Source organism: Rhineura floridana, chromosome 1 (assembly GCF_030035675.1).
Source record: "Rhineura floridana isolate rRhiFlo1 chromosome 1, rRhiFlo1.hap2, whole genome shotgun sequence".
Lineage (NCBI taxonomy): Eukaryota > Metazoa > Chordata > Lepidosauria > Squamata > Rhineuridae > Rhineura > Rhineura floridana.
Window position 1 is genome coordinate 320,858,111 of NC_084480.1, and position 24,030 is coordinate 320,882,140.

Genomic DNA, 24,030 nt, shown 5'->3' on the forward strand with positions numbered 1-24,030 from the left:
TCCCAATGTTGCTGAACTACAACTCCCATCAGCTGTAGCAAGTGTGGCCAGGTATGATGGGAGTTGGAGTCCAGCAATATCTGGAGGGCCAAAGGTTCTTCACCCCTGCTGCACTGCAACACAGACTCATGTAGGTATTTGAACTGAGAGAGAACTCATATGCGATAAAACTCCCTCATTACGGAGTTCACTACGCCAGTCAAGAGTTTTTAATCTGAGGTGGAACTTTTCAGTAGTGGTCATTGTGATGTTCCTATATTAATGTATATATGGTAAGTGTTGTTGTTTTAGAAGATACATGGTAAGTGGAGTGAAAGAGGGGGAGTGAATGGGCAGTAGAATGCGAGATGATTGGCTGAGTGTTTAAAATGGCTGAATGTATAAAAGGAAGAGTGAGAGTGGAATCTGGGGGGAGAAGAGAACTGAGTGGGTTGCTTGGTGGGGTTTAGAGAGTTGTTTACCAGGAGGGAGGTGGAGTTCGGATTAGTATTGAGTAAAACCATATGCTTATGTGCCTTAAGAAGAAATCTTGTTAATCTTGTTAGCTTTGTTATCTGTAATAAATACTTAATTTGGTTTACCAAAGGCCCGATCCTTGGCTGGGGTTTCACAGACCAAAAGGGAGGGTAAGGTAATGACCAAGGCTGAAGGGAAACTGTAACAAATGGTGGCAGCGGTGAAGAGAATAACAATACCAGTATTCAGAGTCTCTGGGAATACTAGTATTGGGACGTTACTGGTGGTTGCCTAGCAGGGGGATCTGTTGAGATCTGTGCTAGAGCGGGGAGAGAAATCATAAGAGAGAGCGGTCCGGACTGGTGGAGTCCCTGGTGGTGCCTAGAGACAGGCAGTAACCACGAGCAGGTAGGAACCTGACAGAGCCAGGGAAGGACGCATCACAGTCATGTCCAATTGGCTCATTGTGGGGGTCTCCTTTTTGGGAGAGACTCTCCTCTTTTGAAAGAAGATCCTGCTGGATCAGGCCAAAGGGGCGCCATCTAGTCCAGCATCCTGTTCTCACAGTGGCCAACCAGATGTCCCAACAGGAAACTGCTAGCAGGACCTGAGCGCAAAGAGCACTCTCTCCTCCTGCAGTTTCCAGCAACTGGTATTCAGAAGCATACTATGGCCTCTGACTACAATGAGGATTTGCTTGACATGCCTTCCACTTAGCTCGTTTATCCCTTTCGCCCTGTACTCGTGCTTCTTCAAAGTCCATAGCACCTTTGATAATGGCCGACTTCCAATTGGGATGCTCATGGGCCAAGGCTTCCCAGTTCTCAATGCTCATGTTACATTTTTTTAGATTAGCTTTGAGAACATCTTTAAACCTCTTTTGCTGTCCACCGATATTCCGTTTTCCATCCTTAAGTTGGGAGTAAAGCAGCTGCTTTGGAGCACCATGGCTAGTAGCCATTAATAGCCTTATTTGGCTAATCCTCTTTGCACCCTTCTGTGCCTTCCCTGCTTTCAGTCTTGTCCTTGTCTGGATCCAGATCTAGGAAGCCTTCCAGAAGCTCCAAGTAGAAAAGATTATAGCCCTGTCTTTCACATTTGTTGCCACACGTGTTGTTCCTCCGCGTGTTCCAATAAGACAAAAGGGGAAGCCTCGCTGGTATTTCACCTGTGACAGCATGCTTCTTACTAGCATGTGTGAAAGAGGTCTTAGGCCTCACCCTCAACCCCCACCCATACAATACAGGGGCCTACAAAGTGAGAGCAGAGCACACCAAGGAGAAAGGTTGTAGCTTAGCAGGAAGGCACTCGCTCTGCATGTAGGAGGTCTCGGGTTCCATTCCTACCATCACCAAGCAGGTAGGGCTGGGAAAGGCCCTCGACTTAATGGACTGGTGTTGCCAGTCAGTGTGTAGACCAGCCTTTGCCCACCTGGTGCCCTCCAGCACATGCTGGCTGGGACTGATGGAAGTTGTAGTCTAAAACATCTGCAGTGCACCAGTTTGGCGAAGGCTGATGGAGACTGTGATAACACTTAATGGACCAGTATAACAGAGCTTCCTAGCGCTGCTGCAGAGGGAGAACTGTGGCCATAGAGGAGTCAGATGAGGACGAGGTTCCTGGGGGGGTTGGGGAAAGGGGGGGCTCTGACAGCCCACAGACTACCCTGGCCAGCACCCCCATCGAGGCAGCTCCGGTCCTCCCCGCAAGTTCCCCACCTGAACTGTTGGGAAGTGACCCTTCGCTCGCGCCAACCCCGCCCACGCAGGAATCCCCACCTGGCACTTCAAACGCTTCCCTGCCAACCAGCATCTCGCTTCCAGAGCCCAGGCTGTCACCTAGCGCAGGCCTGCTGTCGGATGGGCCGTCGGAGGCTCACCCCCCTCGCCCCACGAGAAGAGAGACTTTCAGAGGATGGAACTTCGTCGGAGCCATCGTTTGCACGCAAAGACCTTCCCTACTTAAGCAGGTGCCTTCCCAGGCTTTAGTCCTGAGTCAACTCTTCCCACACATCGCAGAGACTGTTTAGGTAGAATCAGGGCGGGCCCCAGGCGTGCTGGGGCCCTTGGGCATCAGCTTCCCCCGGGCCCTGGTGTGTATGTGTGCGTGTGCGCGCACACACACACACACACACATACGTGCGCCCCCACCTACCTGTTGCCTGTCTTTTAGCATTGCCATTAACCAAGATGGCAGCCACGGTTTCCCTAAGGGGATGAAGCCTCCAACGCCATCGTGGTTGATGGCACGCATGCGTGCTACGCTCGCGCATCTCTGCCATCAACCAAGATGGCGGCAGGGGCTTTAGCACCTTAGGGAAACCTCGGCCACCATCTTCATTAAGGGCAATGCTAAAAGGCAGGAGACAGGTAGGTGGGGAAAGGGAATGGCGGGCAGGCGGAAGCTCCTGCCCTGCGATCTGTGGCTGCTGCTGCGGATTGCAGAAGGTGGGCAGAGGGGCCCCTGTAGCTCCAGGGGCCCTCAGGCCAGTGCCCCACCTGGCCAACCTTTAGAACCGGCCCTGGGTAGAATAGTTAGGGAAAGTAGTGAGTCAGGGTAGACAGGTTTATGAAGTGCACTGCTTTGGATGTGACCATCACATTAATAAAACGAGAAACAGAACAAACCTCGCCTCAGCTTGGTTCCTTTGTCTCTGGGCAGGACAGCCGCAGACAACTGGTTTTTCAGAGAAGCTGTTCTGCCGTTATTGCTTTTTCAACGGGAGACGCCATGAGCTTTGTAGGAGCACCAGAATTCTCTTGGAGATTCACAGGACTCTTTGAGTGTGCTGGGTTATTCTTTATGAAGTGCTGTGGCTGGAAAGCAGGCATGCAATCAACCAGGGAAGCCTTTTGTCACTGTATACAATGATGCTTTTCCTATTTCAGTTAATGAATTTCTGCTGCTTGCAGTTATTAGAAAGCTCAAGGGTCCTGCCCAGGGAGCAGAAGCCCTCTTTGCTGCCTGGCGTGCCTGTGACCATGAAAGGACGGTTGAAGCTAGGCAGGGACTCTATTTGGCATGCGATGATTGTGAGCATCCAATGTAAGAGAGTCTTTTAATATGTTCTGAAATACCAAGACAGCCCTACTTTCTGAGAGTTTAAAGCATGGGAGACTCTCATAAAGACAGCCAGTGTGGTGTAGTGGTTAAGGTGTTGAACTACAGGGGTTCGAATCCCCACCCAGCCATGAAGCTCACTGGGTGACCTTGGGCCAGTCACTGCCTCTCAGTCTCAGAGGAAGGCAATGGTAACCCTCCTCTGACTACCGCTTACCATGAAAACCCTATTCGTAAGGTCGCTCGACTTGAAGGCAGTCCATTTCAATTTTTCAAACCATGGGATCTATATAAGTCCTAAAGAGCAACATTGCCATCTGATGGTCACTGCCGGATGTCACCACTTTGGTCTGCGTAACTCAGAGCTGGGAAACCTGTGCCTCTCCAGATGTAGGCTGAATGTGGCCTACATAGTTCTTCCCTCTCTCAGTTTTAACTTCACAACAACCCTGTGAGGCAGGTGGGGCTGAGAGGCAATGACTGTTCTCCCATTGAGCTTCATAGCCAAGTGAGGATTTAAACCCTTTTGCCGCCCTGGGCTCCTGCTGGGAGGACGGACGGGATAGAAATCAAATAACAATAACAACAACAGTAAATGTCGCTGATTCTTCCCTATTATAAGAAGTGACCATGTCAGCCTAACAGGAAAAAGAAAAACGAGAGGGAGGGAGAGATTGCCCTTTGAATCTGGCAAGGAGTAACTGGTGGGGAGAGAAAGGGGGTGCCAGTGAGCCAGCGTGATGCAGCGGTTAGAGTGTCGGACTAATACTGTAGAGACCCAGGTTCAAATTCTCCCTCGAATTTTAACTCGGGTCTCCCCCAGTCCCTTTCTCTCAGCTTGACCTACCTCGCAGCGTTGTTGTGAGAATAAAAGCGTGAGAATCATATATGCCATACCTTGAAGCTCCTTGGGGTGTGAATCTAATAAACCGTAATAAATGAATAAAGAGAGAAAGGGGCTCCTTTCCAGGGGCTGAGCACCGGGCAGAGCGGGTGCGTGTATGGGCGAAGGAGGGAGGACTACAACGCCCACAATGCACCGCGCGCCCCGCCGAGCCTTCAAAGCCCCTGGGCGGCGGCGGGGCAAGATGGCGGCGCCCGCTCCGGGTCGGCCTGGGTGAGCCTGAGCTGTGGGGCGGCCGAGGGGGGCGGGGGAAGGAGGGGCGGGGGAGTGTGTGTTGGGGGGCGGAGAAGGCTCCGCAAGAGGCGCCCCTGGAATGGGGAGGGAGCTGGAGAAAGGCAGAAAACGAATCTCTCCCCCCACAAGGGGACGTGGTTTGGTCTCTCCCCCTCCTTTGGGGCACAGTCTTTGGGAGGGGAGAGGGCGCACCCCTCTCCACGGAGCCCCATTAAAAGGCGTGCAGCAGCGCTGGGGGGCTCTCATCTCTTCTCCCCCCCCCCGATGGTGGTCCCTGGGGAGACGGGGGTGGGTGGTGGAAAGACACTTCTCGGCAAGTTGGGCTTTGTGTGTGTGTGTGTGGGTCGAGGAACGCGCCCAGTCCCGTTTTTCGTTGGGGGGGGAGACTATTTTCAGATGCTGATGGGGAGTGCCTTGTCTTTTTGTTTTGGAGCCTCATCCAGTGATGGATCCGCGCGCCCCGGGCAATGCCCCCCATTGCCTCCCCTTGTTTCTCGGGGCTGCCCTATAGTTCCTTCCTGGGCTCCCTTTGCTTTCGTTTGAAAGTCCTTCAGTTAAAGCCCTTCAGCTCCTCCCCCCCTCCTCCTCCCCCCCCGCAGCTTTTCTCCAGAGGGGAGTGTGTGTGCGGGAGCCTCCTCTTCTCTCCCTTTCCCAGTCCTCTTGCAGCAGCCCCAGAGGCACTTCACTCGGGAAAGGGCTGAGGTGTGTGCGCGTGCATGCATGCATAGGGGGTGCGCCACCCTTCTCAGCTGTTCTTGCCTCTTCTCTGCCCCCACCAGCAAAAGCAGCAGGAGCCCCAGGCTTCTGTGCCTACTCTAAAGGGGTATCAGTCCTGCTAACGGGGTGCAGTGAATTGGAACAAAACATAGCGTGACAGAGCATCCCTAGTTGCAGGCAATGGCAGCAGTAAGGCAGGACAAAGTGTCCCCCCCTTGTTCTCACTGTCCAGCATGCTCTCACCCTCTTGTTGGAGACTTGCCTGCCTCACAAGAGCTGCTCTGGCGCTTCATGAGTTTGGTTAGCTCAGCCAGTCCCAAGCTCTTGAATAATTGTGTGCGTATAAGATGACACAGTAATCTATCCCAGACTCTGTTGGTTCAGGTCTTGTATTTGAGTACTAGCTGGGAAGTCATAGGCAAATGAGTGGACTGGTGGAGGGTTCCATCCATCCATCCTCTGCTCCCCAAACAGAAGCCAAATGGGGTGCCAGAGAAGAGCTGCCTCCTCCATGCTCAGTGTAGACCAGAGCTGCTGGAGGAGAAGGGGTGGAGCTCTCCACCCCTCAGCAGGCTAGTAACTTGTGGACTTACTTGCAAGGCTGGTGTTAGTATCACAAAACTACTATTCTGTGGTAACAGAGTCACAGTGTGAATTAGGGTTCACCTTTCATCAATAAGCAGGCTTCGAATGGCTGAATTAAGCTTATCCTTCCCCCCCCCTTTAGTTACTTGGATTCTTGGTGAGTGACGGCCGAGATGCAATTAATGCACACCTTTAGTCAGCCTAATAGAACGTCTTATTATTGCTTCTCTATAGAACTATCTTTACCACAGACGCTTCCTTTAAGTCCTAAGGAACAGGCATTTAGCACTTATATTCCATGAGCTTCTCTCAAGTGTTTGTTTTTTTAAAAGTGAGATTCCAAATAGTACAGTATCCAGGTGGAGTGTAACAGAGCGTGATGAAGCATCAGGACATTCAGGGTTTAAACTGTGCCATAATGAACACCCCCCTCCCCCGGGATGCCTTCCCTCTAGAGGATTGGTTATCTCTAGGCAAGTGTGGTTGCTGATTATAAAAGCCTCCCAGGAGACTATAACTAAATCTTTGTAGGTTTATTGAAGAGACATTAGAATAGCCTCATGGAAGCCTGTGCCACCATTTTTCTAATAAAACTATGCATGAAGTATTGTTTGCCTTCAAAACATTTAAGGTGGGTGCTTCCATCTTTAGCTGACCAAATTGGCATTTACCCCAAATTCAAGGCTGGAATTAGTGACTGGTTGCCCAGATCCCTAGAAATTTGATGCAGATGCCTAGGAGTATTTGAAATATTTAGCCCTGAGTACAAGTGGCTCTTTGGAATTTAAAATAGTTTCCTGACTCTGTTATGGTTGTTTTCCCACCTCCCAGCCTGTGCTCTGGGAAACTGGAAAATCTCAGCGAAGGCAAATAACAGTTTTGCAGCACTGAGAATGATGCTGGCTCTAAGGCTGCATCCTTGACTGCGTAGTTCTGTGTCGTCTCTTTTCTCTGAGGAATCTCTTTTCTCTGAGGAATGGCGTACTAAGAGGCTGTGTGTTCTGTGAAGGTGGGTCAATCTCTTTGTATCAATGACCTCATTGAGGAACAGGGGCTGCATATCAGAGGCTGCAGTCTTCTCCACAGAGTGCTTGTTAAGACTATTGTATAGCTTTCTGTGCAAGTACTTTATACCTTGTGTAGCGTTGGTTGCTGACTCCAGGATTTTGTGAGATGAAATGATCTTGTGGAGTGGCAGCTTTTTTGAAGATGTAGTAGGAAGGTCGTAGCGGAATGTGGTTTTTGCCTGTGGGGAAAAGTGCGGGACAAGAAAGATTTGTAAATCTGCCTTAAAACAGTTCTTGGAAATGATAATTGTGAATTTCTACTTGGGCATTTCAGAACTTATTCCACAAAGAAAAGAACTTGTGCTCATGAATAAAGAGTAAATCACTGTCTTTGGTGCACAGTATTGAAACCTCTGTTACAGAAAGGATACAGTGGTCTGTTCGGTTTTGGCATCCTCTCTTGTCTTGTGATGAATTAAATTAGGGTGCTTTTTTGCAAGCTGTCATTAATTGTCATTTTAACATCCCAAAATGGCTTCTTGTTCTTTTTCTCCCTTTTTTTCTGTCCACATAATGTCTGGAAAAGCAAACTTGCTTTGATTTTTTACCCCCTGAAAATATGCCATTGGTGCACTATTTAAATTGGGGCATTTAAACAAAATACTGGTTTTTTTTTAATCCAGTGGATGAAAAGTCACATTACGGAAAAAATCCCAAACAAACTTGTAGCTAGATGGGAAGCCATCTAAAGGATGACTCATCTTATAGTTTAAGGTGGACAGTCACACAGATTGCTCTGTAAACTGCATACGATGTGATGAATACAGCATGGTCTTTTCTAAAACATAACAATTTTAGCAAGTAGAGTGATAGGTGTAGTCAGTTATCTGTTCAGGCAGATAGCAAATTGTGAAAATGGAAATGGACTGCCTTCAAGTCTACCCCAACTTATGGCAACCCTATGAATAGGGTTTTCAAGGTAAGCAGCATTCAGAGGGGGTTTCCCATTGCCTCCCTCCGAGGCAAGTCCTCCCCAGCTAGGTAGGGCCTGCTCAGCTTGCCACAGCGGCACAAGCCAGCCCCTTCCTTGGCCGCAACTGCCAGCTGGGGGGCAACTGGGCTCCTTGGGACTCTGCAGCTTGCCCATGGCTGCACAGGTGGCAGGGCACGTCACCCCTGAGCCACTCCCTGTGGGGTGATCTTTAGCTGGCCCTTGACACCGAGCGGGGATTTGAACTCTTTCAACAAGCCTTTTAAGTTGAGACCTATCCCAGTCTACATCTGTGTCAGAATTGTTTAATATGTTTTTTAATAATGTTTTTAACCCTTTTTTAAAGTGGTTTTTTCCTAAATGTTTTTAATGCTGTTTTGTTAATGTATTTTAAGATCTGTTTTTATGATGTTTTAAAGTGTTTTAGTGTGTTGTTTGAAGCCCTGGGCTCCTGCTGGGAGGAAGGGCAGGATACAAATAAAATAAATAAATAAATAAAACTCGCAGACTCTGGACTCCCAGCCAGGCTCTCCTCCCCACTGTGCTATACCAGCAAATTGGATATGTAGAGGTTTCAGACAATTTTGAAACCCTGTTTTCCTTGCTCACTGTTGTATTAACTCTCTCTTCTGTTTGCCGTTGGACAGTTCTGTAAGCCTCTCATCTGAGGTTGCAGTGGCACAGGTTTCCTGAGTCCCAACTTCAACTAATTATTGGTCCATGCAGGGATTGAGAGACTGAGTAAAGAGTGGGAACTGGTGGCTGGGTTTCCTTGGTGGCATATGGTGCATCCACTTAGGAAGCTGCCTTATACGGAGTCAGGCCATTGGCCCATCTGGCTCAGTATTGTCTAATCTGACTGGTAGCAGCTCTTCAGGGTTTCAGGCAGTAGCCTCTCCTGGCCCTACCTGGAGATGCCAGGATTGGACTTCCTGCACGCAAAGCAGGCGCTCTGCCACTGAGCTACGGCCCTTCCCGATAAAGTATCAAGGGATGTGAATGGTTTGCTTCACATCTCACTGTTTCATTCAGTTCGGTTTCTTCCGCCATTCTGCAGTAAAAATAAACATGTGGGGATCACCAGAGCAATAGGGCCATCACAGCTGCTGCAGATCCCAGTCTTTTGATTCTAAAACCAGCCTTGCATTTAGCACTGTGTGAGAAGCGCTTGTGGACACAGGAGCAGATGTAGCTGGGGTGCACTGTCGGAATAATTGTTCCAGAACATGAGTACCTGACCAGGAGGCTTGTGGCATCATATCCATGTGATGGGAAACTTGAGCAACACCTCAAGTAGTGGAGCACTTCATTGGCTTTGGCTGAATCTCAGATCATTTAAACAACTCCTTAAAATGTACTCTAATACAGGCTGAGCAACACAGCTGGTATAGCACAGTGAGGAGGAGAGCCTGGCTGGGAGCCCAGAGTCTGTGTGTTCAAATCCCCGCTTGTGTCTCCTGGGTGTCAAGGGCCAGCTAAAGATCACCCCATATTGAGTGGCTCAGGGGTTACGTGCCCTGCCACCTGTGCAGCCGTGGGCAAGCTGCAGAGTCCCAAGGAGCCCAGTTGCAGACAAGGAAGGGGCTGGCTTGTGCAACTGTGGCAAGCTGAGCAGGCCCTGGCCAGCTAGGGAGAACTGGCCTCAGGGAGGCAATGGTAAACCCCCTATGAACACCTCTTACCATGAAATCCCTGTTCATAGGGTCGCCACAAGTTGGGATCGACTTGAAGGCAGTCCATTTCCATTGACATGCTGAGCTGCAACTCACATCATCATAATCACCCCTGACCATTGGCTGTGTTTGCTGTGGCTGATGGGAGTTGTAGTTCAGCAACATCTGGAGGGCCAAAGGTTCCCCATCCCTGTTATAGTACAATATGACCTAGATGCCACTGAGCCATAAAATCCCTAAATTATCTATCTCCCTCAGGCCATCTAAGTATCTGTTCTGGGAGTCTCAAACAGAGATACCCAGAAATTAACAGCTTAGGTGATTAGCCATGCTTTGGCATGAATATTAAAATCTGATTCTTACCCACATGGTTGTATGCGTTTCTTGAAGTTTTTGACATATTTTGCTTGGAAAATCAATCTTTGGAACCCAGCATTAGATAATACACCTTTGGATATTCATCCTGTTCCATTGTGTCTCAGCCTAACTTGCTTAATGGGGTAGTTATGAGGATAAAATGGTATAAGCCAGTGTATGCTGTCCAGTTAAATCATTGGACACAAATCTGATAATATTATTTTGCTGCTGGTAACAGAATTTGTTGTTCATCAGGTTTTATTTAACTCCTTGGTGTGTCTGCTGCCCTTCAAATTCTGTTCCGTTTCCACAATGCTCCACGCTGCTTATTTTTGTGTAAGGCAAGATACAGCCTAACAGATGCCAACCTGTATTTTCCATACAGAATAGAATTCAAATACCTTTGTTTTTTTACATCTATCAGACTTGCAATATCTTTTTAAAATGTTTTAACTCTGCCTGTAAGTTTGAGGCAATCAGCTACAGCACACAATTCAGCTTACTTTATGTAGGTACAACTTTTTTCTTGGTCCTTTGGGGTGTGATATTAAGATTAATTTTGAATATGATATGGCCAATCATTAAAGCCAGGGGTGTTAATTAAAGTCATGCCTAAATGCTGATCTGAACAGGATGGTATATAACAGATGCTATTGGCGGTCGCTGATTCATAGGGTCACTATAAATTGTAATTGACTTAAAAGCACGTAAAAGAAACACACACACGAGAGAGAGAGAGAGAGAGAGAGAGAGAGAGCTGTTCATACACAGACAACGGACGTGTACCCTGTGAGCAATGCCGTCAGGAGTCATGTACTCCCAGCAGGGTCACCCATGGCAGTAAGGTCAAGGGAGAGGAACCAGAGAAAGAACGATCCAAGAATGTCCTCAACGGCAGAACAGGCGGAGGAAAGCAATGCATATGTTACAACGGCTGTGAAGGCGGATGAAGGCTGCAGCAGATAAAGGACAATCGTCATGGTACCCATGCCATTGGATCAAAGCCTTTTTCTGTCAAGATTGTGTGTTGATCATGGTGCACCGATCTCCCCACGTAAAACAAATTCACACACAGGCTTCTTCCATAACAAAAGTCCCATGGCGATCAGTGAATGGCGACGGGGGTAGGACTGTGAAATCCAGAAGCCCCTAGTCATGGTCTGGCACATCAGCGGTGGATACAGATTCAGACGGACCCTTTGTTAAAGACTTTATTTTGGAAGACAATCTTACTCAGTCACGAGTGATCGCCAAGAAGACGACCCACAGAAGCCTAGAAATCTGGGGAAGCTGCAACATAATCCCCACCCACCCACAGATATAGTTCCACTACTTCCATCATATTCCTGGGCCTTTGTCGCATGCGGAGTCTGCCCACAATTGTGCAAAGAGCACTTTCTCCTTTGGGTTTTTCAGTGTTCTTTCTTTAATTTTTGAGCTCTGTACAAGAGCAGCTTAAAAATGAACGTTGAAGGGGATGCATTTTGATTGTGATAGATGCAGATAAAATACTTGCTGATATTTGTCTTGTTTACAAAACTAAGGGCCCAATCCACCCAGCAGTCCTCCTGCTCAAATGCCCCTGAGATGATTGGGAGCTGCAGAAGAGCCATGGTGGTGCTCTCAGTCAGCCCCTCTCCATTTCACGTGGGCTTGTGCAGGGCCGGAGAACGGCCAGGTAGATTGTGTCCCATGTCTCTGGTTGAAAGCTGCCCAATGAAAGATTTGGGAAGAGTTGCATAACTGAATGCCAGTATACGATTGCTCTAAACGCCAAACTCAAATTGTTTAATAACCAAATAGAATAGTTATGATTTTAGTTATTAAACTTATTTCGCTTTCTAATTTATTGGAGTTGGCCAAACACATACAGTTTCTGTTTTCTAACAGAATGAAGCCTTGTTAAGATTTCTGTAGTCTGTCTTACGATCCTGTGCATGTTTACTTGGAAGTAAGTATTACTAAATCCAATGGGACTTGCTCTCATATAACTGCGTATAAGACTCCACCTGTTGAATGGTGTGAAGGCACATGACACAGCTTTGCTCAGAAGCTACGCAAGTTTGGCCCTGTAAATTGCCTGAATGGAAAGACTTGCCTGGGATCCCAGTTTGAGCTGCTCTGAGTTCCTCCAAGATAGGGTGTGTTTGTGTGTGTCAGTGTAGTGTGTCAATATATAAAGAACTGGATGAACTGCCTGGCTCCAGATATGCCTGTGTGTGCATTGGTATCTTCATCTGCGAGGGGCTCTTTTCCAAGCCCCCCCTGCCTAGAGAGCTTCGGCTATGGGGCGGTATACAAATGTAATAAATAATAATAATCATCCATGGGGCAGTGGATAGTTACCAGTGGGTAAGGCTGTTTCAGCAATGACATCCCCGTTTTGAAATGTGCTCTCAAGAGCGCCGACTCTGATGCCACTTTGGCTCTGGGGGAAGACCTTTATATTTTCCCAGGCTTTTTGCTCTAGCTGATCTGTTTTATTTTGGCTTATGAGTTATATCTTCATGCTGCTTTGATGGACTTTTAGGTCTTTAGAGATGTTTTACTCCATTTTATTGTGTTTTGAATTGTTTCCATTGTAAGCCATTCTGACTGAAGGGCAGGGTACACATTTTCATAAGTAAAACAAATAAATCGAAGCATATTTACTCCGAAATAAATCTCACGAACTCCGGTGGGACTTGCTCCCCAGATAAGTGTCCCTTGGACTGTAGCTTTTCTTGGCTTCTGCAAGCAACAGGGAAGGAGAGGGAGCTATGAACAGCGACAGTGGTCCACCTGGGTCAACCCTCTTCTGGCTACTGAGGGAGTTTTCTTGCGGGGGGGAAGGAGGAGACTCTTCCTTTACATTTTCAGACTTATCTCTGTATCCCTAAGAGCAATGGACTTGGATTGGGAGGATATGGTTTCAAGTCCCAGTTCCACTGTGGATTCTTCGTGCAGCCTTGGACAAGTTACTCTTAGATTCAGTTTGTAAATTTGAAATGGATATGTAATTTGTAGTAATTTCAGACACTGAAGGTTGGAAAGAAGAAATCTACCTCCTTAAAAAGGTACTCGGAGGAAGGGTGGGATATAAATCTAATAAATAAATAACAAGTTGTCATTTAGTGCACTGGGGGTGGAGGGAACCATGCCTAAGACATGGACAAGGGCAGCTCAAAAGTGCTGTGTAAATTCCTCCCTTTGGTTTCCCCTGCTGTCCTCGATTCAGATCTAAAATCAAGGATGGTTTATCAGTTAAGTTGTGGACCTCTTAACATTGGGCAAGGTGCACTGCGAAGGCTCCGGGCCAGCCAGTGTGGCTGCACTGTTTGTTCTGGGCTTGGGTTTTAGCGAGTAGATAGTGGAGCCTGTCATTTCCGGTGGTGGTATGGGAAAGTGCCAGCCAAGACTTGTGAACAGGACCAGTGTCTGGGCAGACTTTCTGTGGGTGCTGACTGGCTAGCTCCACAACACTGTCTTCAGTGGGATCTTATTCTCCATTGAGAACCAGTATGGTGTAGTGGGTAGGGTGTTGGACTATGACCCAGGAGACCAGGGTTCAGATCTCCAGTCAGCCATGAAGCTCACTGGGTGACCTTGGGCCAGTCACTGCCTCTCAGCCTAACCTACCACACAGGGTTGTTGTGAGGATATAATGGAGACGGCGGAGAACCATGCATGCCATCTAGGTAGGATATAAATGCAATTAATAAATTAAATATATAATTGACTATTGGGGGGGTCGAATAACCCTTTAATTATCATCAGCACCAGTTACAAGGCATTGACATGACATCTTTTTTTCCCCCCCAGTTTATCACATGGTGGAAAATAGAAGCCAAACTGCACGTTAACAATGCCTGGCAGTAAGTACAGCAACCTGTTAATAATGTAAGGTCCTTGCACCGAGAATTTAAGATTTAGTTCTTAGGAAGAAATCTCTTCTGGAAAAAGAGGGGCAAAATGTGGCAAGTGTAATGTATGTTTGAACATGGAGCTCTGGCTTCAGACATCGTAACAGTCATGCTCATCATTATTGTTCAGAAATGTGTTAAAATTGGTCTTTGATTTTAGTTGCTATTGTGAAGACTCCGAACAGTTATATAATTATTAGTTGGGTTGAGTCTTAAGCTGTTGTACAAACATGTGACAGTAAAAATGTCTGCAGCTCCAGAGCCAATCTTAAATTGTGTTTTAAAATGTAATAGTACTTAGTAGAATATAAACATGATTTTTCACATTGAAATATGGCTAATTCTTTTATTAATCAAAGGCATTCATAACAGAGAGAGAGAGGTTGTGAAATAAATATCCTCACCATTTGAACAAAAGCCTGATAAAGGAAATAACTGGTGTACAATTTGCACTGTCATTCAAAATCATGCAGCCTTTACTGCACAGAAATTGGAAATCTATTGTTGTAATTACTAGCAAAAATGAGTGTATAGCTCAACTAACATGCATTCTTTTCTTATATGCCTGCATGTATCTCCTGTTTTTTTCTGAGTCGGTCTTTATCCCTGTTTAAAAACATTGTTACATTTCTGAGTTACTCAGAAGCTCTGGTCTAAAAAAAACCTTGCTTCTCTATAAAGGTCATCCTTTTTTATTATCTCCTCTAAGCTTGGAGAGTGAGTTAGAAACAGGAATACTTTTCTATTCAGATACTTCTAAGATGCTCTTTGTATGTCTGAAGCCTTGATCTTGCTTGAACTATTCCAAATACAATGGCATTGCTTTCAAAAATTTTAATAATTTTTGTGTGTGTATGAGTACTGTAGCCTTTCTTTCCGTATCCAGGATTGTGTCTTGGCTGCCCTTGATAACAGATAAATAGAAGAGAGATCTCTTTTTAAAGTACGCTTTTCAAGCTTGAATAATGTATTCCTTTTATTGGGTGCATAAGTTAATCAGCATCACTTGCTAGGAGGTGAATGAGACCTTTCAGTGCAAGAAATAGCAACATGACATTGAATATACCGCAAATGCAACATTACGGAAGTGTGGAGTGCTGGCGTGTTGCTAAAATGAATGTCAAGCTGAAGCCTAATACTGTTTGGAGGTTGCTTCCAGTGATGCTGTGAGCTCTTTGCTTTCTCTAAAAGTGTATCAAAAATAGCCTTCAAAAAGGCTCATTTATTCATACGTTTACTACTAGTGTTTATACTCTGCCCTCCCTCCCAGGAAGGCAGTAATTAAAACTATTGTAATATTTAAAACTATGCAAAAATTCACAATTTTATGCCTGTCATCCTAGCAATTTAAAGCCCTCTGCAGCAATGTGGGTGGCTGGATTAGAATGAGTATCCCATTTTCATGACGTTTAATGATTGCGATACAGAATTGTAACCCAGTTTTAAACTCCAGTTGTTCCTTTTCAAAAAGCAAACATTCTCTGAAAGTGGAATTCAAAATAATCCACAATAATACAAGGTCTCAGCACAAAATACGCCACCTCATCTTACCTCATGGTAGGGTCAGAAATGCTTTTATTGTAACGTGTGAAGCAGCTTAAGGGAAATGTTTATCCCAAGATATCTAAAAATAACAGATTGTTTAAAACAGTGAACGTTGCCGCTGAATATAGGGCAGCAATGAGCACCATTCCTTCTCTCTGCCCTGTAGTCGGGAAATTTTCATTGTTCCAGCTGAGAGAAGCTGAACTGAAGGTCTGGAAACGTCTCACTATGATTAAAGCCACGGGAGGCAGGAGCAACTATCAAAACGCGCAAATGTTCACACCGGTATCTTTTTGTAATGGACAGTATTTTCAGGGATTTTTTTTCCTACTCTGATATGGCTGTACATAATAAACTAAGCTTCCATGCATGTTCTTTGCCTTTGGGAGGACAATATTGTTTCTCCAGTTGTGTATCTCATTACACAATGGCCAGGCTAAGTTACCTGCATGTCAGATGCAGTGCCCCAGGCTGTGTGAGTGCACGTGGCCTCTTTTCTTCCTAGCGCTTGGTATTGCTAGTGCAATCGGATACATGGTGTTCTCTTGTGTTGGGTACCTTGGCGCTTGTGTCACGTGCAGGGCTAGTTAGATGTTTGTTGCCTGTACCTGAATTAGGCATTGCTAAGCTTGGGCTGGAAACAGCCAGGAAGTTAGCCTGGACAGCTAAAGAAAAGTCGTATTGCAGCAGCTGGGAGGGAAGAGGATGAAGGCGTATGTAGCAGTTCCAGTAGCTGAGGGAGAGAAATCCTATGACTACAATCCTGCTTGGGAGCCAGGTCCATGTGTGTGCTTTGGTAGGTGAATTCTTCAGAGCTCCCCCCTTGCCACTCTTTCCCCCAACCCCACCCTGGGCCATTCTGTCATTTTGATGGGAAGGAGGGCTGCTTTTTCCTGACAGTTTGGAAGATAATTGTGTGGCCAAACTCGTCTCTTCTTCTCTTTCATAATATCTTCAGTTTGTACAGTTCAATATTTTTTTTAAAAAACCATTGGATTTTTCTTTTGTTTATTTATTTATTATTTGATTTATATCCTGCCCTTCCTCCCGGCAGGAGCCCTTTGTTGAAAGAAGAAAATAGTGCATTGTGAGGAGATGTTAACATGAGCTGCCTCTTTCAAAACTTTCACATGGAGGAAATTGTGTTGTTGACTTTACTGCAGATATCATTTCCAACTGCTTCTTGCTTGTTTCCTTACACATGTCTTCCCAGACACATACTTGCCAGGTATATACTGATGTTTTCAGTGTGTGGACCAGTTGCTGGCATGTACCATACCTGTATATAAACATTGGTATTGTTCAGTGCTTGGATGGTACAATGGCGGTTTGTTTGATTGATTGAGTGTGACAGCTCTGTGTGTTGATATCTTGGAAATTTGACCAATTGGAAGCTAATTTTGCTCACCCCATATTAGACTGAAGGAAAGACTATGCAAGGGAGAGAGGGAGCGACAGTTGCGTACATGAAAGGACAAAATGTACACTTTTAAGGTTCACATTTCCAAATTCTTTAGAGGGATGTTCTAGACCAGGGATAGGGAACTTCAGGTCCCGGGGCCAAATAAAGCCCTCCAGGCTTCTCTTTGAGGTCTTTGCAACTCTCCACAGGCCACACCCCTCACTGTCCCTGCTTCACACCCAAATATTTTTTTTGAGCTGGAACGCATCCTTGAAGTCTGATAATGCCTCTTGCTTGTCTGGAAGGAGAAAAAAGAGGGGTGCGTAAGTGTGTGTTGAAACTAGCCTACAAAGGTACAATTGACAAATGTACAATGTACAAGGATAACATGTACAGATTTTGCTCTGCCCGCTTTTACCTCTAGCCCCTCCTACCACAGCCATGTGTCCTCAAAAGCGGTTGTCCACAAGGGAATGCTGCCCTTAGGCTGAAAAACTCTCCCACTCCCCTCGTTTTAGACCTATGGAAGCAGCTTGTTCAAGTCGGTAGTTTGTTGTTATTTAAAGGAATATATCCTACCTTAATGTAGTGGGGTAATATGCTCACCTTCTCTGGGAGTCCATTCTCAGTTGTTTATAATTTGGCTAAGTAAATTTTTGTGCACCATGCAAGGGATGCAATTTTCAAGCCTTTGGTTCGTCTTCCAGATGTTTTTCACTTTCCCCCTCCATTTCCATTGTTATGAACATATCTTCATTAATATTATGTTACCTTTGGATCAAGTCTGTATCTTTTGCTGTTTTCATGAAAGTCCACCCATACTCAAATTAGGGAACCTCCACAGTCAATTCAGTAGAGCACAGAATAAAGTTTGGCTCAACTGTCTAGTTCCGACAAAAAGGCCCCTTTACAGATCAGATGTAATTCCCACAGAGTTCAGTGGGGCTTACTTCTAGGCAAGTATAGTCTTAATTAGGCAATCTTGCTTTTTTTCTGCTGGTGAATAGGATACCCTTTGAATTTCTACCTATCTTTCCCAAGGTTTTAATTGTGAACATAGTGTTTAGGGGCATGTGGAACCATTTCTTTGACTTCCAAGGATATTTCCAAATTTCTTGCATGCTGAAATTTCTTTGTAGTGGTTTGATTCTCTGTGCAGATTCAAATAACGTGTGTGTGTGCGCGTGAGTGTTCATGCTGGTTTTTTTTATAGTGACTAGATGCTCAAAACATATACGTAATTATGTGTGGGCTTAAAAGCTGCCTCATGTTCTCTATTAGGAAGCACATCTCTAAGCATCTTCATGTCAATTGCGGGATGAGCTATGTCTTGTGATCTAAAACTGGCTTAAAGCCACACAGTGTTTCCGCCATGGTGTCATGATCTGAAATCTGAAGTTGGGACCAGGGGAGCTGGTCTTCACTGTTGCACTGAAGTATATGCATTTAGTTGCGTTTTTTTCCACCATTAAAATATGGTTAAATTCTTGAACCTATCATATATGTGAGACAGTTTCCCACCAAAAGTGAGTATATATGAAAAGCTGCAGAACATGAGCATTGATGGCACTGGAAATGGAGATTCCATTTTTAAATAAAGGCCACATCTCTTCCACTCTTGGTTCTCACGGCAATTGTTTTTGCAGGAGTCTGCTGCTGCTGTGCGGCCTTACGCCCTCGTTACAAACGCCTGGTAGATAACATATTCCCTGAAGACCCCAAAGTAAGTGAGAACTTGTGGGCTGTGTTTTAATTTCAGGTGGGGGAAAGGGGGGCAGTGAGTTTTGAGGGTTTTATATCTGTGTAGTTTTTTAATTTTATGATTCTACGTCTATCTTTGGATACTCTACTCAGAGTTTTCGTGGTAAGAGATATTCAGAGGTGGTTTACCATTGCCTTCCTCTGAGTTGACCTTGGTACAGTCATTAACCCAAATGGAGACAATAGTCAAGAAATCAGAAGAAGGCTAGGACTGGGGAGGGCAGCTGTGAGAGAACTAGAAAAGGTCCCCAAGTGCAAAGATGTATCACTGAACACTGAAGTCAGGATCATTCAGGCCATGGCATTCCCGATCTCTATGTATGGATGTGAAAGTTGGACAGTGAAAAAAGCGGATAAGAGAAAAATCAACTCATTTGAAATGTGGTGTTGGAGGAGAGCTTTGTGGATACCATGGACTGCGAAAAAGACAAATAATTGGGTGTTAGCACAAATTAAACCAGAACTATCATTAGAAGCTAAAATGATGAAACTGAGGTTATCATACTTTGGATACATCATGAGAAGACATGATTCATTAGAAAAGACAATAATGCTTGGAAAAACAGAAGGGAGTAGAGGAAGGCCAAACAAGAGATGGATTGATTCCATCAAGGAAGCCACAGACCTGAACTTACAAGATCTGAACAGGGCGGTTCATGACAGGTGCTCTTGGTGGTCGCTGATTCATAGGGTCGCCATAAGTCGTGGTCGACTTGAAGGCACATAAGAACAACAACGTCTTACTTTGTATTTAAATCATTTTTTTATTTATTGTAAGCCATACAGAGAACTTTATATCGTGGGATGGCATAGAAATGCTTAAGTAAATAAAATGCTAGATGTGTCTTCATAAGGGTGGCTGGCTACTTTGTCACTGGGAAGCTGGCTTTAGCATCACCAGGTTCTGAATACAGCAAGTATATTCACACCTGTCATAGGGCTTTCACACAGTATATGCTTATTTATTTTGTTTTATTTAAGTATGCTTTGCTTAAAGCAGATCACAACAAACATCAGTTAGTAGAATAGAAACCATTTAAAAACAGCTTGAAAGCCACACTCTAAAACCAACAGCTCAAACAACAATAAATTAAAGCCAGCTTGATCCAACCCTCCAGAATTGTAAAGGCTTTTCTGCACATAAAGGTCATCGGGAGCCTTTTAAGGGCGCAGTCCAACTGATCTTTCTGCTGGGCTGGAGGGAGTTGGATGCTGAGGACTCCCAGCTGCTCTGGCAGACTCCTGACACTGCCGGGCTCCACTGGCAGAAGTCCTCTGCTGCAGCTGAGCCCAGTCTGGCGGATGGAGGGCTGGTGGAAGCCAGTGGAAGCCCCGAAAATGGGGTGTGGTGGGGATGGAGCTGTATGTGTGTGGGACTTATGTGAGATCCTCCTTGTGTTTGGCGCCCTCCCCGGGTCCTGATCCACCAGGAAACTCTGCTGGCCAAAAGGCCGGCCAGGAAAAAATTGTAATGGCTGTCTAGAGGGAGCACTTACTTTGAGAGGCCAATCCGTGGGAGCTAGCTTCTTCCTTCCCTCTCATGCACACATGAATGATGGAAGCCTTCAAGAGGCAGCTGGACAGCCATCTGTCGGGAATGCTTTGATTTGGATTCCTGCATTGAGCAGGGGGTTGGGCTTGATGGCCTTATAGGCCCCTTCCAATTCTACTGTTCTATGATTCTTTGGGCCAGTGGCTCCCAAGTGGGAAGTGGATGCCGTGGAGCATTCCACCGGCTCCTCCTCTACCGGCTGTCCCTCTTCTGTCTTTCTACCATTTGGATTGCCCTGTAAATGTCAGAAGGTGAGCTTCCCTCCACAGGGAATTTGAGAGAGAGGAGGCCACAACATAGAAGGCCCTTGATCTTACTGCCTTTGTCCAAGCCTCCTGTAGTGGCATCCTATAGAATCAGGGCCACTGGTTGCAGGGAATTTAGTGGGCTTCCTGTGGGGTAGTCTTTCTGCCTTTTTCCAGCACCCAATCAGCTGTGTTTTCCCACCATGATCATGCAGTTCCCCCCTCCCTTCCTATTAACTCTTCCGTGGCATATATGTTAATGCTGTATGGCATATAGCTGTACAAGTGTCATGGACACATATTGGATAGCACTTGTGACATCACTAAAGATAAGTGACACAAGACCTTTCCCATCATCCCCAGTATGGCTAGTGCAAATTTGTTCACTGTTTTTTGAAGTTTGATTTTTTAAAATATATGTTTTATTGTTTAGAAGCAGAGTACCCCTCCTGCTGTATCACTTAACCACAGGAGCACTCAGGTAGCCTTTTAAAAGCATGTGGCAGACATGAGTGAGGCCACCCTTTTCCCTGCAGCAAAACCCCACCATATTATGCATTTTTTCTCTTTCATTTTAAAAATGGCCCTTGCATTCCGCAAAGTTGATTGTGTGGGAAGCCCATGGCAATAACTGAACACCGGCGATGAGCTTGTTGCTTGCTTCTTTGTCATAGAGTTGGTTTTTTCCACTCTTCCTCCTTGTGTTTTCGTGGGTTTGTATTCTGTGTCTAGATGACAAAACACCACATTTGGTTAGGGGTACTGAATTTAGTTGAAGATAAGCAGAAGAAAGAGACCTTGTGGGATGGAAACAGCAAACTGCTTTATGAACACTAATTGCTGGAGCTGCATTTATTTAAAAAAATGTTTTCTGGCATTCTCCTCTGTAGGATGGCCTGGTCAAAGCGGACATGGAGAAACTGACCTTTTATGCCGTCTCTGCCCCAGAGAAGCTTGATCGAATTGGTGCCTATTTGGCAGAGAGGCTGAGCAGGGATGTTGTCAGACACCGCTGTGGGTAAGACCCAAACACTGCTTTAAATTTTGCTTCTTAGTTTTGCTCTGGCAGAAAGCCACTTGCCTCCTTTCCTGTGACAAGGAAGAAATACCTGAAAGACCGTCTTACCCCTTATATCCCCAGTCGATCTCTGCGCTCTGCAGGTGAGGGCCTCCTGCAGAGACCATCTTATCAGGAGGTCCGTTCCGCACAACATAGGAAACGGACCTTTAGTGTGGCGGCACCTACCCTGTGGAATTCCCTCCCCTTAAACATTAGATTGGCACCATCTCTGTTGTCTTTGTGGCACCTCTTTTAGCTCAGTCTGTGTCTGTGCTGGAATTGCTTTCTAAGATGTTTTTAAAGTTTTTTTTTTTAAAGATTTTTTAAAGATGTATTGTTTTAATATGTTTTAAAGTCTTTTGTTTTTAAGATGTTTTAGAGTGTTTTTAGTGTTTTTGTTTGCCGCTCTGGGCTCCTTCTGAGAGGAAGGGCAGGATATAAGTTTAATAAATAAATAAGGATTACCCCAGGCAAGCAGGCTGGATGATATTTATAAATGGGAAGAGGGTGGGTTCTCTCTCCCCCAGCCCCCCATAGGCTGTCAGTGCACCACAGATTATTGACAACAGATAAAGTGAGTGCAGACCAGCTAGTAGAAATGTTTTGGGTCTGGCCATGTTTGCGGACTAACAGGCAGAGCTGCTTTCCTAAGTGAGGCCTGTGTTTACCTCTCTCCGTTCTCAATTTGCTCCCAGGTATGTCTTCATTGCTATGGAAGCCCTGGACCAGCTTCTCATGGCTTGTCATTCTCAAAGCATCAAGCCATTCGTGGAGAGTTTCCTCCACATGGTGGCCAAGCTGCTGGAGTCCGGAGAGCCCCGGCTGCAAGTCCTGGGAACCAACTCGGTGAGTGAATTCTCCTTGGATTCCCCCACAAGCTGGAGTTGGTTTAGTGCCCTGACAAAGGGCTCAGGAGGAGCTGTGCAAAGTGTATAGCTTGTGAGAGGCTTATAAGATGGCAGGTCCTTCCACATCCCTAGTAGTGTGATGGAGCTGCATCGTCAGGCATTGCCCTGTGTATATGCAGGGGACTGTTCCGGGGAGTTTAGAAGTCTAAAGCGAGGATAACATCACAGGAGTTGGGAATTCAGATTCACTTGTCTGGTGATGTAGTCCAACCACCAGCCTTGAGCTGGGAGGCAGAGGTGAATCCATGTTAAATCAATGTGTGTCCTTCAGCTTGTTTAATCTTTGAAATCTGATGGGTTTTGTTGTTGTTAAATAATTAAAAAACCAACAAGCACACGGGTGACTTAATTGCTGAAAATAAGCAAAGTGCTGTCCTGGTTATGATGCTGGCTAGCCATATGTTGTCCCTGAGCATTGCCGCCTCCTCTGACTGGGTGAAACTGATCATTCGTGCCCCTCTTAGAAATGAAGTGAAGGGCTGTGGGTGACGACTGAGGGAGAAGCATTTTATGTGGTGGCCCCTCTCTTCTGGAAGGCCCTTCCCAAAGAGGCCCTAGAGGCCTCATTACTCTCATTTAAGCACCAGGCGAAAACCTCTCTGTTTCCCAAACGTTTAAAGAATTTCTAATATAAGCACTCTTTAAGGCAGTTTAATGTTGCCATCTGTTTACACTGGCTTTTGCTGTTTTAGTTTTGCTTTAATATGCTTTATAGTGTGTATGTCTTGTTGTTATTATTTTAAATAGCAGCTTTTGTTTCTTATTCTGTTATCCTTCCTGGAAACATAAATCTGTGTTGAAGGTGTGGGATGTGCGTGCGTGCGTGTGCGGCTACTGGTGGGCAAGCCTGCCTTTAGGTGCAGAAGAGGGAAGAGAGTAGCCCAGGCCACCTTCTCCCTCAAACCTCAGGTGGGTTGAGGAAGGCCCTGATCCACAACTCCTTTAAAGGCACAGGTTGGGAAGGAGGAAGCCCTCCTCTCTGGCCATAATCCTGATGAAAGGCATGAGTTGGCTGCTGAGGAACAGTGGTGTATGAAAGCCTCTCTGGAGACGTAGCTTCCCTTTGGTGAGCCTGGCACCTAGAAGTGCATCCTCCATCAAGGAGGACAGCTCTGGAAGACTGAGAAGACCCTCTTTCGGCCCATCAGATGCGGCATTCATACTCTTTGCTTGCCTCTCTGCCAGGTTCCTCTGTGCCACCGTATTTTTTATATCTCTCCAGCAGCAGCGTGCAAGCCTTTAAACTGAAGCTCAGTTTTACTTTGTCTTCTCAGTGAAAGATATTCTGTTACCTCTCAAAACCACTGCTGCATTAGCGATGACCTTTGCTTCTGCTGGCAGACCGTCACGCTGCCTGCCGCCTGCAATATGGTTTCACGGTAACCGAATCCAGCCACTTTGTCTCCAAAGGGCTGCGTTCTGCAGGAGGGCATTGCAGCAAGTCTATGAGCAGCTAAACTTGAGTCACCATGAGTTTTGAGCATCGGGCCTGGTACGAAGGCAGGTGCTCCCCTGTGTTAAATGTGCCTTTTGCTGTAGTTGCCCTGTAGGATTGGGAGAGCAAGAGAAGATTGCCCTTATGGAAAGCCTTACGTGTGATCTCTTCCACCAAAGGAAGGGGGTGATAATGCAGGAATGGCCAGGCATAAATGATTAGAGAAAAGAAAGATG

The 24,030-nt window shown here is 45.9% G+C and overlaps 1 protein-coding gene across 2 annotated transcripts in view; it reads left to right on the top strand.

Moving 5' to 3' along the window:
* The first annotated feature begins 4,544 nt into the window (after positions 1 to 4,544).
* The window catches only part of LOC133375493 (protein EFR3 homolog A), a 58,294-nt gene continuing 38,808 nt past the window's right edge, over positions 4,545 to 24,030 (top strand). For both annotated transcript variants that reach the window (XM_061607136.1, XM_061607137.1), the window contains exons 1-5: positions 4,545 to 4,633; positions 13,786 to 13,838; positions 18,480 to 18,556; positions 21,282 to 21,409; positions 22,147 to 22,297. In XM_061607136.1, the coding sequence (XP_061463120.1) occupies positions 13,829 to 13,838; positions 18,480 to 18,556; positions 21,282 to 21,409; positions 22,147 to 22,297 (366 nt within the window). In that variant the 5' untranslated portion in view covers positions 4,545 to 4,633; positions 13,786 to 13,828. The remainder of the gene's footprint in view (positions 4,634 to 13,785; positions 13,839 to 18,479; positions 18,557 to 21,281; positions 21,410 to 22,146; positions 22,298 to 24,030) is intronic.